At 62.9% G+C, this 11876-nt stretch overlaps 1 protein-coding gene across 1 annotated transcript; it reads right to left on the bottom strand.

Annotated features, from left to right (window-relative positions):
- Positions 1 to 969: 969 nt before the first annotated feature.
- OSGIN1 (oxidative stress induced growth inhibitor 1) lies at positions 970 to 11223 on the bottom strand. Its single transcript, XM_045076356.1, is given in 7 exon segments — positions 970 to 1980; positions 1982 to 2252; positions 4657 to 4748; positions 5003 to 5194; positions 5907 to 6043; positions 7417 to 7521; positions 11079 to 11223. Coding segments are annotated over 6 exon segments (1437 nt in total). The 5' UTR covers positions 7484 to 7521; positions 11079 to 11223; the 3' UTR covers positions 970 to 1302.
- Positions 11224 to 11876: the final 653 nt, after the last annotated feature.

Raw genomic sequence — 11876 nt, 5'->3', positions numbered from 1 at the left:
GGGAAGGGGGGGGCGCTCCGCCTGGACCCCGAGCCACGTGCCTCGTGTCCACCGCTCCCCCCCACCCCGCCCCCGGCAGCCGGGCGCGGCGGCGGGGGGCGAACCGCGGGGGCGCGGTGCTGGGGGCTGGACCCCAGCCTGGCCACCGCAGGGGCTGCCCAGGAGGCGTGGGGTCGGTGGGGGTCCGGCCGCGCAGCCGGGGGCTCCCTGGGGGCCGACCCCCGAAAGTCTCCCGCTGCCCCCCTCCCGAAGGTCCCCCCCACCCCACCCGTGGCGCCGACGCAAGGGCCGGAGCGCAGGTGTCCGGCGAGCCCGGAGCGCCCTCTGCTGGCTGCAGCTCCGGGGACCCGTGCCCACGCGCTGGGCCTCCCCCACCACAACTGCGGGCCGCGGGCCCCCTCAAACCTCCCCCACCAGCGCCCAGACTGGTGGCCCAGAACACCCTCTTCCCCTCGCGCCCTATCCACCCATCGTCCATCTGTCCGAAGGACGCGTTAAGGCCCGTGCTAGGCCATGGGCTGCACTAATGGGACTGGGGTGGGGGTGGGGGAGTCCTTGGCCTCCTGGCACCTAGATCCAAGCGGGCAGAGGAGGTTACTGGAGAGATGGCACAGATACACGAGCCATCAATGCCATGAACCTTGGGCCCCGAACAGGGGGTTGCCCTGGGGGGAATGGAGGGGCTCCTGGCAGAGGAGACCGCCTGCACTAAGTGGTCCTTAAGTTGAGAGAGTGGAAGGAGGGGCAGGGGCTAGGCTGGAGGGGTGGGCAGGGGCGGGCAGGGGCCGTGGAAACACTACCCCCCCCACTGTCCCCTCAGTTCCTAACACAGTTGTGCCCTGACTTAGGGCACCGTCCCTTGCCACACAGCTCCCCAGCCCAAGGCTCTCCCACATGGCCCTGTGCTCCCGCCTCCACCCAGGGGGCACCCAGCCCCCTCCCCATGCACAGAATCCGCAGACACAACAGTGGAGGCAGGTACTGGGTTTAATTGGGACCCGATTCTGGAAGGAGTAGGGCCTGGAGTCCTCTTGGCTCAGTGCTCAGCTGCCCTACCAGCAGCTTTCTCCCCAAATCACAGCCTACCCTGGCCTGCGGCCTCTGTTCCCACTCTGGGCACTAGTCCCAGTCCAGGCAGCCTGGGTTCCCTGCTCGTCTTCATCCGAGAGGCTGCTGCCTGGGCTCAGGGCCCCTCCCGTCTCCTGCCAGGAGAGGCCCCCGTCCCTCGCTGGGGTGTCCAGTGGGGCTGTAGGAGCCTCCCTTCCTCGTTAGGGTCTGGGTACAACGAGGCCAGGCCAGGCACTAGGGTGGTTTCCTGGCCTCCTTCCTCAGCAGAGAATTGGCCACGGCCAGGGCCCCACCCTGCACGAAACGCACAAAATTGTCCCCTGCCAGCGGCCCCACAGCATACAGGCCCTCCTGGTGGGTGCTCTGGTACGTGAAAGGGTCCACATCGATGGGGTTCCTTTTGGCGCTCAGGGGCTGGTCAGGGTCCACGGCCAGGTTCGCGCCCGCCGCAGGGAGGAAGGAGAGGTCAGGGTGGGAGCCGATGAGCACCAGCACCAGGGCGACTCCGAAGACCTTCTGGAGCCCCCCCGGGTCCTGCAGCATGGCCTGGCGGTCCTCCTTGAGGAGCACAAGCCGGTGCTCCGGGAGGCTGCGGTAGCCCTCGTAGGGGCCGGGCGACAGGACGGACCGCTCCCGCAGCATCTGGTACACCTTGTGGTACTCAGGGTACAGCATCTTGGGCAGCTGGTTGAAGACCAGGCCGGGGTCGTCCACGGCCCGGCGGAAGGCATGGATCACGGGGATGTTGTAGTGGCGGGCATACAGGACCGCGTCAGCGGCCGACAGCCCTGCGCCCACGATGAGGACGGGGTCCGAGCCTGGGCTCACTGTGCCCGCCCGCGTGGCTGCTTCCAGGGCCGAGAGCTCGTAGTGGACAAAGGGCAGGTTCTCCCCAGGGATGCCCAGCCGGGCCCGGGCTGTCCGACGAGCCTGTGGCCAGCACCACGTTGCGGGCGCACAGGGAGAAAGGCTGCCGGCTCTGGTCCTCGGTGGTCAGGAAGCCGCTCACCTGGAAGAGGGGGCCGGGCTCCCGGAGCCCGGAGCCGCTGGACTCCGGTGTCCCCCACTCCACGGCTGTGACTACAGCACCGGACACGAAGTTGTGGCCCAGGCTCTTCTTGGTCACGTAGTCCCTGTAATAGTGAGCGATGTCCCCGGCCGTGGCCCGGCTGTTGCGAAGACCTCTGGAAGGGAGGATGGGGGAGGGCGGGTGTCAGAGAGCTGACGGGGGTGGGGGAGCCCTCAGCTACGACAGGGCGACCAGGCCGGCGGTGGGCCCCAGGGCTGGACGGTGGCTCTGCCTCCCCTGCCGTGGGACTCGGTTTACCCCCTCGGAGCCTCCAGCTCCTCGTGTGTAAAACGGAGCTCGTTCGGGTACCTCATCAAGGTGGGGTGGGGGGGAGTGTGGCCTCCAGAACTGGGTGGCCTGGGTTCAAATCCCGACTCGGCTGCCGGTGAGCTGTGTGCCTGACACGATCCAGCCTCAGTTTCCTCATTTGTGCAGCGGGGATGACGGCGGCGATGGAACTACTTCCTGGGGCGGCGGAGAGGGTCGGACGGTGTGGTGAACGGGGACCTCAGGACAGAACCTGCCCGGAGGTGAGCGGCAGGGGACAGTCCCCGCTGCTCCCAGGGCTGAACACTGAGCTACGGAAAGCTGCGAGGATCCTGTTCCTGTCGAGTCCAGGAAGCAGGAGCGGGCGCGGGGAGTTAGAGGTGATGGAGTGGCGGCCGCAGGCGGGAGGAAGGGGGCTGTGCTGGGGGTGGGGGCGAGGGGGGGCTCCTGGGGCTGGGGGCGTCTGGCTCTTGGTTCTGGGCAGCTGCCGCGCAGGTGCGAGCTCCTGCAGACATTCTCCCCGCCTGCTGGAGTGGGGCACGCTTCCTGGACTTCACCCAACACATTCATTTAAAAGCAGCCCCTGCAAAGCCCTTGGCAGAGTCCCCCCAACGCCCCGCAAGGGCAGAGGCTGTTTTATCGCCAGTGTTGTTCCTCTTGCTTTCGCTCTCAGTGCCTCCCCTGCCCGGGCCAGTGTCGCCGGAGCTAAAGGCTTGGGCGCCATCCCAGCGCCGACACCGGCCTGTGTGTCCGCAGGTGGGTTACGTTCTCCAGCTGCGGACACGTTGCTCAGGAGGAACTCGCTGAAGGACAATCCTAGGAGGGGCGCCTGGGGGGCGCAGCTGGTTGAGGGTCTGACTCTTGGTTTTGGCTCAGGTCCTGCTCTAGATGGTGAGATCGAGCCTCACGTCGGACTCTGCACTCTGCGCGGAGTCTGCTTGTCCCTCTGCCTCTGCTCCTCTCCCCCCCCCCCCCGACCCAAAACAAAATAATGGAGGATCCTAGGTGACACCCACCAGGTCCCGTGCCGGGGCCAGCTCACACGGCATCCCCCACGGCCCTGAGCTCCGCTGCTCGCCGTCTGCTTCTGACGCTGGAACTCTGGGCTCTGTGTCTGTGGGTCTGTCACTTCCCATTCTCTGAGTAAAAACTGTTCCGGAGAAGGGTCCTAAGATGCTACAGGCTGTTCTTTCTAAGACGGGCAGGTCAGAAAGGAGGAAAGCCCCAGGACTGGGCGGGGCTTGAGAGCCCCCCGGGGGGCAGGGGCGTGGCCCTTGTGGGCGTGGCCCTTGTGGGCGTGGCCCTGCCCCTAGGGAGAGCCAGGCCAGATCGCTGCAAGGGCAATATTAAGCAGTCGCGTAAAAGGAGGACAGCAAACCCAGCCTTCACCCCCTGACATCCTATGCCATATCCTGTCCTTAAAAGCAGAATGTAAAAGGGTATGTCTAGAGTTAAAGTTGAAGTCCTGTCTCTCTGGAGATCTTTGTACCAGATCGGCAGGAACATAGACTCTTTCTGAAACTGAGTGGCAGCGTGGGGACAACAGGCCCCTGTCATGGCCCTTGGGGGTCGGAGGGAACAGGGCGTCACACAAGGTCGGCCAGCACCCGAGTGGCGATCCCCTGTTTGCCAACCCCCACCCCCCGGAGCACTGGGCATGTGGTGCCTCGATTCCCGGGATGAGCAGGCCTGGAATTCATCTGCTCAGTGACTGAGCTGTTCCCCCAGGACGGTCCAACGGGTGGGAGTCGTGGGGTCATGATGGAGCCGGAAACAGGACGGGGGAAGCACCCCCGAATGGAAGAGCAGTGGAGAGGCGTCGGGTTGGGCTGAGCTGTCTTCCTTGCCTGTGTGTGGTCAGGTTTCTCTTACAAGAGCATTTCAAAAAAGAAGTGCATCCTACTCGCTGACCTTGAAGTAAAGAAATTACTGCAGACCAGGCTTGAGTGGTGGGAAGGGCCAGCTGTCATGTCAGTATCTCTTAGAGGCTGAGATGCTCCCAGGGGCCATGTTGGGGCGGGGGCGGTTTGTCTATCAGGCAGCGGGAGCACGGGCAGGGGGTCTTGGGGTGAGCCCAGCCCCCTGTGGTCCTGGGCAAGTCTTTCCCCATCCGAACCTCAGTTTCCCGTCCTGAAGTAAGAGGAGGGTCAGGCTAGCGGAAACACAGAGCCCTTATACCTCTGGCTCCTGGGCTCGACGTCCGGTGGAGGCCCAGTCACCCGCCCTCCCCGGGATCTCCCGAGCCGCCTCACCTTCGCCTCCTACGCATCCACTCCTTCACCGGCAGGTCCGGGAGCCCCATCCACTGGCCTTGGCTAAGCGTCACCATGGAGCCTTCAATGGACTGGGTGCGAAAGGAGTTCTTTGGCCCAGGCCTCTCCGAGCCCCCAAGCCGGTAGGGAGGGCGGGCACGGGAGGCCTTCGCTGGGGTGGGCGCAGGAAGGCAGGTGGGGAGGAGGCGGAGGAGGCCCGAGAGCAGGAACGTGAGGGAAGGAGAGGCCGGGAAGGGGAGAGCCCGAACTTTCGGGAGGGAGCCTCTCCAGGACCTCGGGCAGATTCGGCCCAAAGCCCTTCTCCCCTCTCCCAGCTCCCACTCACATGCCAGGCTCCCCCGGGCAGGTTCCGGCCGAGGACCACATGGGGGATGGCTCGCTCCTTCTGGTGCTTCCAGGTGAGAACGGACTCCATGTTTCCCCCAAAGTCTGTGTCTGGGCGCAGGAGGGCATCAAAGAGCAGGGCCACAGGGCTTTGGCTCCGGCCTTCGAGGCCTTCAGACAGGTAATCCAGGTCCTGGAGGGGGTGCATAGGTCAGAGCGGCACTGGAGAAAGGCTGCCCAGTCCTGCATTCCCACCCTTGTATCACGGAAGTCACACAGGCTTGGAAAATGCTGCGTCACAGAAGGAGATAATGCACATCAACGCGGTAAAGGCTCTGACAAGTCCCGCAGCTTTTACTGCAGCATTTACCTGTTTAGTTTTGCCAAACCCAGTATCTCTCAGACTTCCTGGAGTAGGAATATTTTCTCTGAGGAACTAATGTCCTGTAGAAGGCATTCTGAGAAATGCTGATCTAGACCCAGTTACTTCCTCATCAGCCAGCTTTGGAGGGGGAGGGAGCCAGGAGGATGGCTGATGTCGGAAGTGGGGGGAGGGCGGCCTTCCAGAAGGCGAGGGGCATGGGTGAAGGTCTGGTGTGCCCTCTTGGGCAGGGGCCAGTGAGCCAAATGATTCAGGCAGGATTTCTCAACTTCGGTACTGCTGATGTTTGGGGCAGCTTGTGCTTTGGTGGGGGCAGGGGGGGGCCGCTGTCCTGTGTACTGTAGGGAGTTAAATGGCCTCCCTGGCCGCGACCCTGGGAGCCAGGAGTGCCATTGCTTCAGTTGTGACAACCGATGTCATGACTGACCGCGGCCCCTCATGTGACTAACACACGCATCTTTCTATTTTTGCCCCAGTTCGCTGGGAGGGGGGCGGGGGGGTATCCCCCAGAGCTCTGACCCACCTGGTCCAGGATGGAGACCCCCGGGGCCTCGGCGAGCTTCCTCTGCAGGAGTGGGTGTGGGTGCTCGGCGTCCGGTTTCACGTAGGGGGTGTAGCCCGACAGCAGGTAGGACAGACAGATGCCCGAGGGCCCATTGCCTGAGGAGGGAGGGTGGGGGCAGAGGGCAGGGCTTCTAAGGGCAGCAGACCACTGGCTTGGAGGGCTTTGCTCTTGACCTCTCTGGTTCATGGATTTGCTCTTGATTCATAAACATAATACAGTGAGTCCTGGGGCCCCTGGGTGGCTCAGTAGGTTAAAGCCTCTGCCTTCAGCTCGGGTCATGATCTCAGGGTCCTGGGATGGAACCCCGCATCGGGCTCTCTGCTCCTCGCAGAGCCTGCTTCCTCCTCTCTCTCTGCCTGCCTCTCTGCCTACTTGTAGTCTCTGTCTGTCAAATAAATAAATAAAATCTTTAAAAAAAAAAACCAGTGAGTCCTTAGCATGGGCCAGGTGCTGTGCGTACTAACAGTCACAAAGTAAGGGACCATTGCCGAGGGCCTCCTGGGTGCTCCTTTAACAACAGGGCGATGCAGGTGACAACCACGGACGTTTACAGAGTGCCTACTAGGTGTCGAGGGATCTTAAGAATGAAACAGTAAGGCGTGACAGATGCTGCTGCCGGACCAGCGCGAAGCCCTGATGTGCGACAGCCCCGCGTGTCCCCCAGTAACATTAGCAAGGTGCTGGCTATCCTTTCTCCCCTGTCACCCTGGAGGAAGCTGGGGCTCAGAGAGTTTAAGTAACTTGCTTGTGGTCACACAGCAACACGACAGATTCTAAGATCACTAAGAACTCCTCCTGTCCTCCCAAAGCTGTGTGGCTGGTCAGACAGGATAGATTCCTGTGCTCTGGGCGGGGTGGGTGGGCAGGGAGCCTAAGGAGGGATACAGCGCCCCCCCAGGGCTTCTAGTCCCCAAGCCTGGATGAGTCCCGCGGCTCCTGTGCGGCGCTTCTTGGGCATTTACCATTGTGACACTGCTTCTCTCCTTACCTGCCCCCCCCTTATCTTGTGCTGTGCAGACTATCACCCATAGGCGCCGTGCCCTTAGGACACCGATGTTCAGCTGTTTCTGATTTACAGAAATGGCCTTTGAATCGGGGAAGGGCCGTCTGTCCCCATTTTGCAGGCTGCAGGACAGGAACCGTGTGCTTCGGCCGCGTCTGCCTCACGTGGCCCCGAGCACCGTGCCGCGTACAAGGGAAACACAGTAGCCCTTGCAGGCTTAGGGCCGGGCCCCCTCGCCCTTGCTGGCCAGCCTCAGTGGACAGTTTTGCTCCGGCTTCGGGGTTCTTGGAGGGGTCACGGGGAATGACATTTTGTAAATTGCTAGGCCTAGCACCAGGCACGTCCTGAATGCTCGACGGCCAAATTTAAAGACAACTTTTGTAAATAGATGCCTGCCCTGGGCCTGCCCTGTTCCGACCCTCATCCCAGGGGTTCAGCGCAGCCCTTGCTCCCGGACGCACTCACCGATGATGACGACTGTGAGGGGCTCGGAGCCGCCGCTGCCGAGGGGGTCGTTTCTCCAGCTGCTCATGGCTGTGGCTGGTGGGGGGCTTGCAGCTGGCGGCTGACCTAGGGAGGAAAGGCTACTCCGTGAGCCTGGGGTGTCATGCCCTCCCTTCCCGGCTACGGGGTGTTGTCCTGTGGCCCTCAGGGTCAAGTCCAAGGTCCTCCCTCAGTCCTATCGAGATGCCACTCCCCTGTTCCTTCTCTCCTTCCCACACTGGTCCCAGTCCGAACAAACCACCTCCCCTCCCAACCCACCGGGCAGGGTCCCCTCCTCCAGCCCAGTGACCTCCAGGTCTGAGCCTCCCCCCGCCCCATTTCACCAGCAGACAGTAACAACACCCCCAGCTTACGGGCCATCTTCTGTAAGCCCTCCCCTGCCCCGCGGCAAGCCCTGCCCAGCACTTCTGTGCCCCCTACAATCCCCACCCCACAATCCAGGTCTCCGGTGCAGCCAGTGGCCTTTGGAGCCATTGTCCAGCAAGATGCTTCCTAGCTGGTGACCACAGACCCATTCCTGGACCTCTCTGGGTCTGATTCCTCATCTTAGAAAATGGGAATAATAATAGTTTCTACGCTGTTGGGTTGTTGAGGGGACACAGGGAGGTGATTGCCGTGAAGCATTGGCTGGAGCGAATATGCCACTGGGCAAGGACCAGAGCCCACTGCCAGCTCCAGCGGCTCAGGTGGAACAGGTGGCGTTGAGGCTTGGCAAGCCGGAGTCACTTGGGTTGGGGAAAGATGCCTGTAAACTTGCCGGTTTCTGGAACACCTACGCCTCCTGCTGGCCACAGGCCTGCAGCGCATCACCCGTAGTTACCTAAACCCAGTTCCTGGGGGGGTAGGTACCAGGGGGAGGGAAGGTCCAGACCCACCTGCTCCACCTCCCCCAGACCCAGGTAAGGGGGTCTCTGACCTCCCCCGCTGCCACACGCTGCTGTCCTGGAGGCCACAAGACAACGGAGCGTTGAGGAGTGTGTGGCCTTTAGCATGGGCCTCACTACTCCCCACGCAGCCGCACTCAAGAAGCCATTGGTTATGACCCCAGGTCACAGATGTGTCACCCGGAGCCCAGAGAGGGCGCACAGTCGCTCAGTGTCACAAAGTTAGCTTTGAAACCGGTGCCGAGGCTTTCCCTGTGTGTGCACCATGCATGCCACTGGCCTGCCCCAGTGAGGCCCGGGGCTCACATGCATGCGTACAAGAGTGAGTGGGCTGGCACACGCCCCCCCCCCACCCCTGAGCAACCAGGGATGGGGGCCCAGGGTCACTGCCTGCAGCAGTCTTCTGGACAAGGCAGAAATCTGGATTTTGATGTGCATTCTCAGATTTGGAAAAGAGGGCAACCAATTCACACTTGGAAGAAAAAATCTTGACTGGTGACCAAACGTGACGGAGGCCAGAATACGACCTCCACACGTGCAGAGGGACAGGAACACCAGCATCCACCCGGAGCAGATGGAAAGGAAGAGCCCCTCCCCAGCAACGGGCCAGTGAGGAGACCCGGTGTCGCTCCCCCCGGGGATGACAAGAGACCTTTTCCCGCACTTTAGTGAATGGCTTGCACCTAAGTGATGGCACTGGGTCTGATGACCCTGCGAGGGGAGCCGTGTCACCTCGGCCTGCGGGTGAGGAAAGGGGGGCTCAGCGGCGAAGGACCCACGGCAGGAAGTGTCACGTCACGTGGCATGTCAAGGACGCCTCGTCCTGGGAACAGTCCCCCTGCCGCTGGTCCCCGGGGCCCCAGGGGATGAAAGACGGCATCAGGGACTGCGCGGCCTTCTCCACTCGGGGTTCCCTGCAGGCGCTGAGCTGTCTGCCCGGGGAGAGGGTCTGGGGGGCGCCCCCCACCATTACCACCACCTCCAACACAAATGGCTGACGTTTGTGCACGTCTGTGACGAGCTGGCTAGGTGCCAAGCATGTTCTAACCACTTTATACATGTCAACTCATTTCATCCTTAACTGTGCGCCCTTCCACTCACTCCTGCATTACAGACAGAGCGGCTGAGGTCATGGAGCCGGACTCCAGAGTGCAGAGTGACAGGGGGACAGCTTCTGCCAGAGGCCGTGGGGAGCAGGACGGCAGTTCCCCAGCACACTCTCCTAGAACCTCCAAACAGCCCCAGGTCCCCACCCCCATCTCTCCTGTCTCCAGGAATAACAGTAATGGGGACCCATGCGATGCCCTTGCTGAGAGCTCCGTATGCCTTACAGCTTTTAATTCTCATGGCAACCCACTTCACTGATGTGAAGACTGAGGCTCAAGGTGGTGAAGCCATGCCCCCGAGGTCATAGAGCCAGTGGGTGACAGATCTCGAGTTTGACCCCCGGGTTTGTGGACTTCCCATGGCCCCCCAGAATGAGCACGCCCATGCTGGGCCATGCCCTTCACCCTCTTGTCCCTTTGACCTTCCCCTCCCCCATTCACAGGGGCAAGAGGCACTCCTAGGAGCCCTTGGTTCGCCTCTTATCCTGCTTCCCGGAAGGTGGAGGGACCCATTTCCCATCAGAGCTTTTGGGCTCCAAGTTCAGTGCTCCCTTCCAGAAGCCTCCAGATGCCACATACATGAGGTCACCACCCCGAGGTCACTTCCTGTGCAGCGTCCCTGAGCAGCTGAGAACTCTCATTACCTTGGAAGACCGCACAGGCTGCCAAGGGACAGCAGACGATCTGAAACTAATGCGTTTTAGTTTTGTGGCGCTGGAACGGCCAACTTTCAATGTTCACTTTTTGTTCGAGTCCCTCCTGAAGACAGCCCGTGCCAACTGCAAACAGCTCCCGGGAGAGTCTGTCATTCACAGAAGCAAATAAGCAAAGAAAAAATGGGAACATCGGCTGCCTTCAAGGACGGATGTTTCCTTGAAGTCCGCAGCACCAGCGTTCCTAGTGTTCCTGGGGCTAAAACTGCTCTGAGCCTCCCGGACACCTGCACGGCGGCACCTGCACGGCGGCGTTTACTGGGCACTGCTGGTGGCCCTTTGCTCACTTGACTGTGGATCTCCCCCACGCCCAGCCCACCCAGAGGGCGTTCTTAACCCTGGGGCGGGAGGGAGAGACCAGGGTCAGGACGGAGGCGGCTTCTTGCCCAGGAACGTCCCAGACACTGCCAACAAGTCCTGCCGGCCGCCGACCCTCGGAAGGTGCGCAAGGTCCCCCGGAGGAAAAGACCGTGGGAACAGTGCCACCAAGAAAGGGACGTGAGGCTGAAACAGGGCGAGGGTGAGGAGGGTCCGTGGACGCGAGGGCAGCCCCGGGGCCCAGCGGGGTGCGCCCCTCCCTCCGGAGCCTCCCCCACCTGGAGCAGCCCCCGCCCCGTGCTCTGCACCCCAGGCCTGCCAGGCGCCAAGTGCCCGGGACGCAGGGTGCGGGGACAAGAGGCGCTCCCCGCCCGGCTGCAGGACCCAGGGGCCGGGCGGCGGGCAGCGTGCCGGGGCGGCCACACCTCCCTTCCCTGCGGCCAGCGGCGTCACGTGGGCGGGGGCGGCGGCGGCCGAGGGGGCCGGGCACCTGGGCACGGCGGCGGCGGAGCGCGCGGCGGAAGAGCGTCCGGCCCGGCCCGCGGGGGCTCCCCTGCCCCCCGCTTCTCCCCCACCGCGCCCGCCCTGCTCAGGCCACTCACCTGACCGGCTCGGGGCGCGCGGGGGGCGCGGGGGGCGCGGTGGGCGAGGCGAGCCTGGCCTGGCGCGCGCCGGGAGGGCCCTGGGGGCCACCGCGGAGCAAGTGGCCGTCTCCCCGAGGGGACCGAGGAGGCTGTGCGAGGCGGGGAGGCCGGGGTATTTCACGGCCTCGGAGGAGGCGGGCGGGGGCGGGGCCAGGAAAACCACTTTCATAAGCGTGAGTCAGCAGGGGCCCCTGGATGAATGAACTTGCACCAGACCCACGGGCGGCCTTAAAGGGGCCCCGCCGCGGGGGGTGGGGGTGTCAGGCGCCCCCCCTCCCCGGGCGCGGGGGCTCACTCAGTAAATAGAGGATCCAGAGACCCCCGATGGGGCCAGCATGGCCTTTTCTCCTAGGCAGGTGGCCCTTGAAGTGTAGAAGGACACCCTCGGGGCACTGGTGCCCCCCCCTTCTCCACTGGGACTCTCCCCACCCCGTATAAAGCCCTCGGCCATCAGCCTGCCCAGAGAGTCTGGCTCTGAACTTCCTGGGCAAGCTGCCTCAGTTTTCTCATCTGAAAAATGGGGCCGGGGAAGAGGCTGTCCCTCCTGGGGGGTGTGGCAGTTAGCGGATGCCATTCTTGGCTCCCACGCCTAAACCATGAAGCCGGCCCCCTGAGTCGGTCCCCCAGTTATTTTCTCTGCACACTTGCTGATCCTTCCTTATGATTTCATTGTCTCTCCCCAGACCAGGTTGTGGGTTCTGCGTGGGCAGGAAGTGTTTCCGTGTCCGCTTCATCCCGAGTCTGGAGTGGTGCTCC

This window comes from Mustela putorius, unplaced genomic scaffold (genome assembly GCF_011764305.1).
Source record: "Mustela putorius furo isolate JIRA1106 unplaced genomic scaffold, ASM1176430v1.1 tig00000174_pilon_pilon_pilon, whole genome shotgun sequence".
Lineage (NCBI taxonomy): Eukaryota > Metazoa > Chordata > Mammalia > Carnivora > Mustelidae > Mustela > Mustela putorius.
The sequence above is the reverse complement of the archived record's forward strand: the minus strand, read 5'-3'. Positions and strand labels throughout refer to the sequence as shown.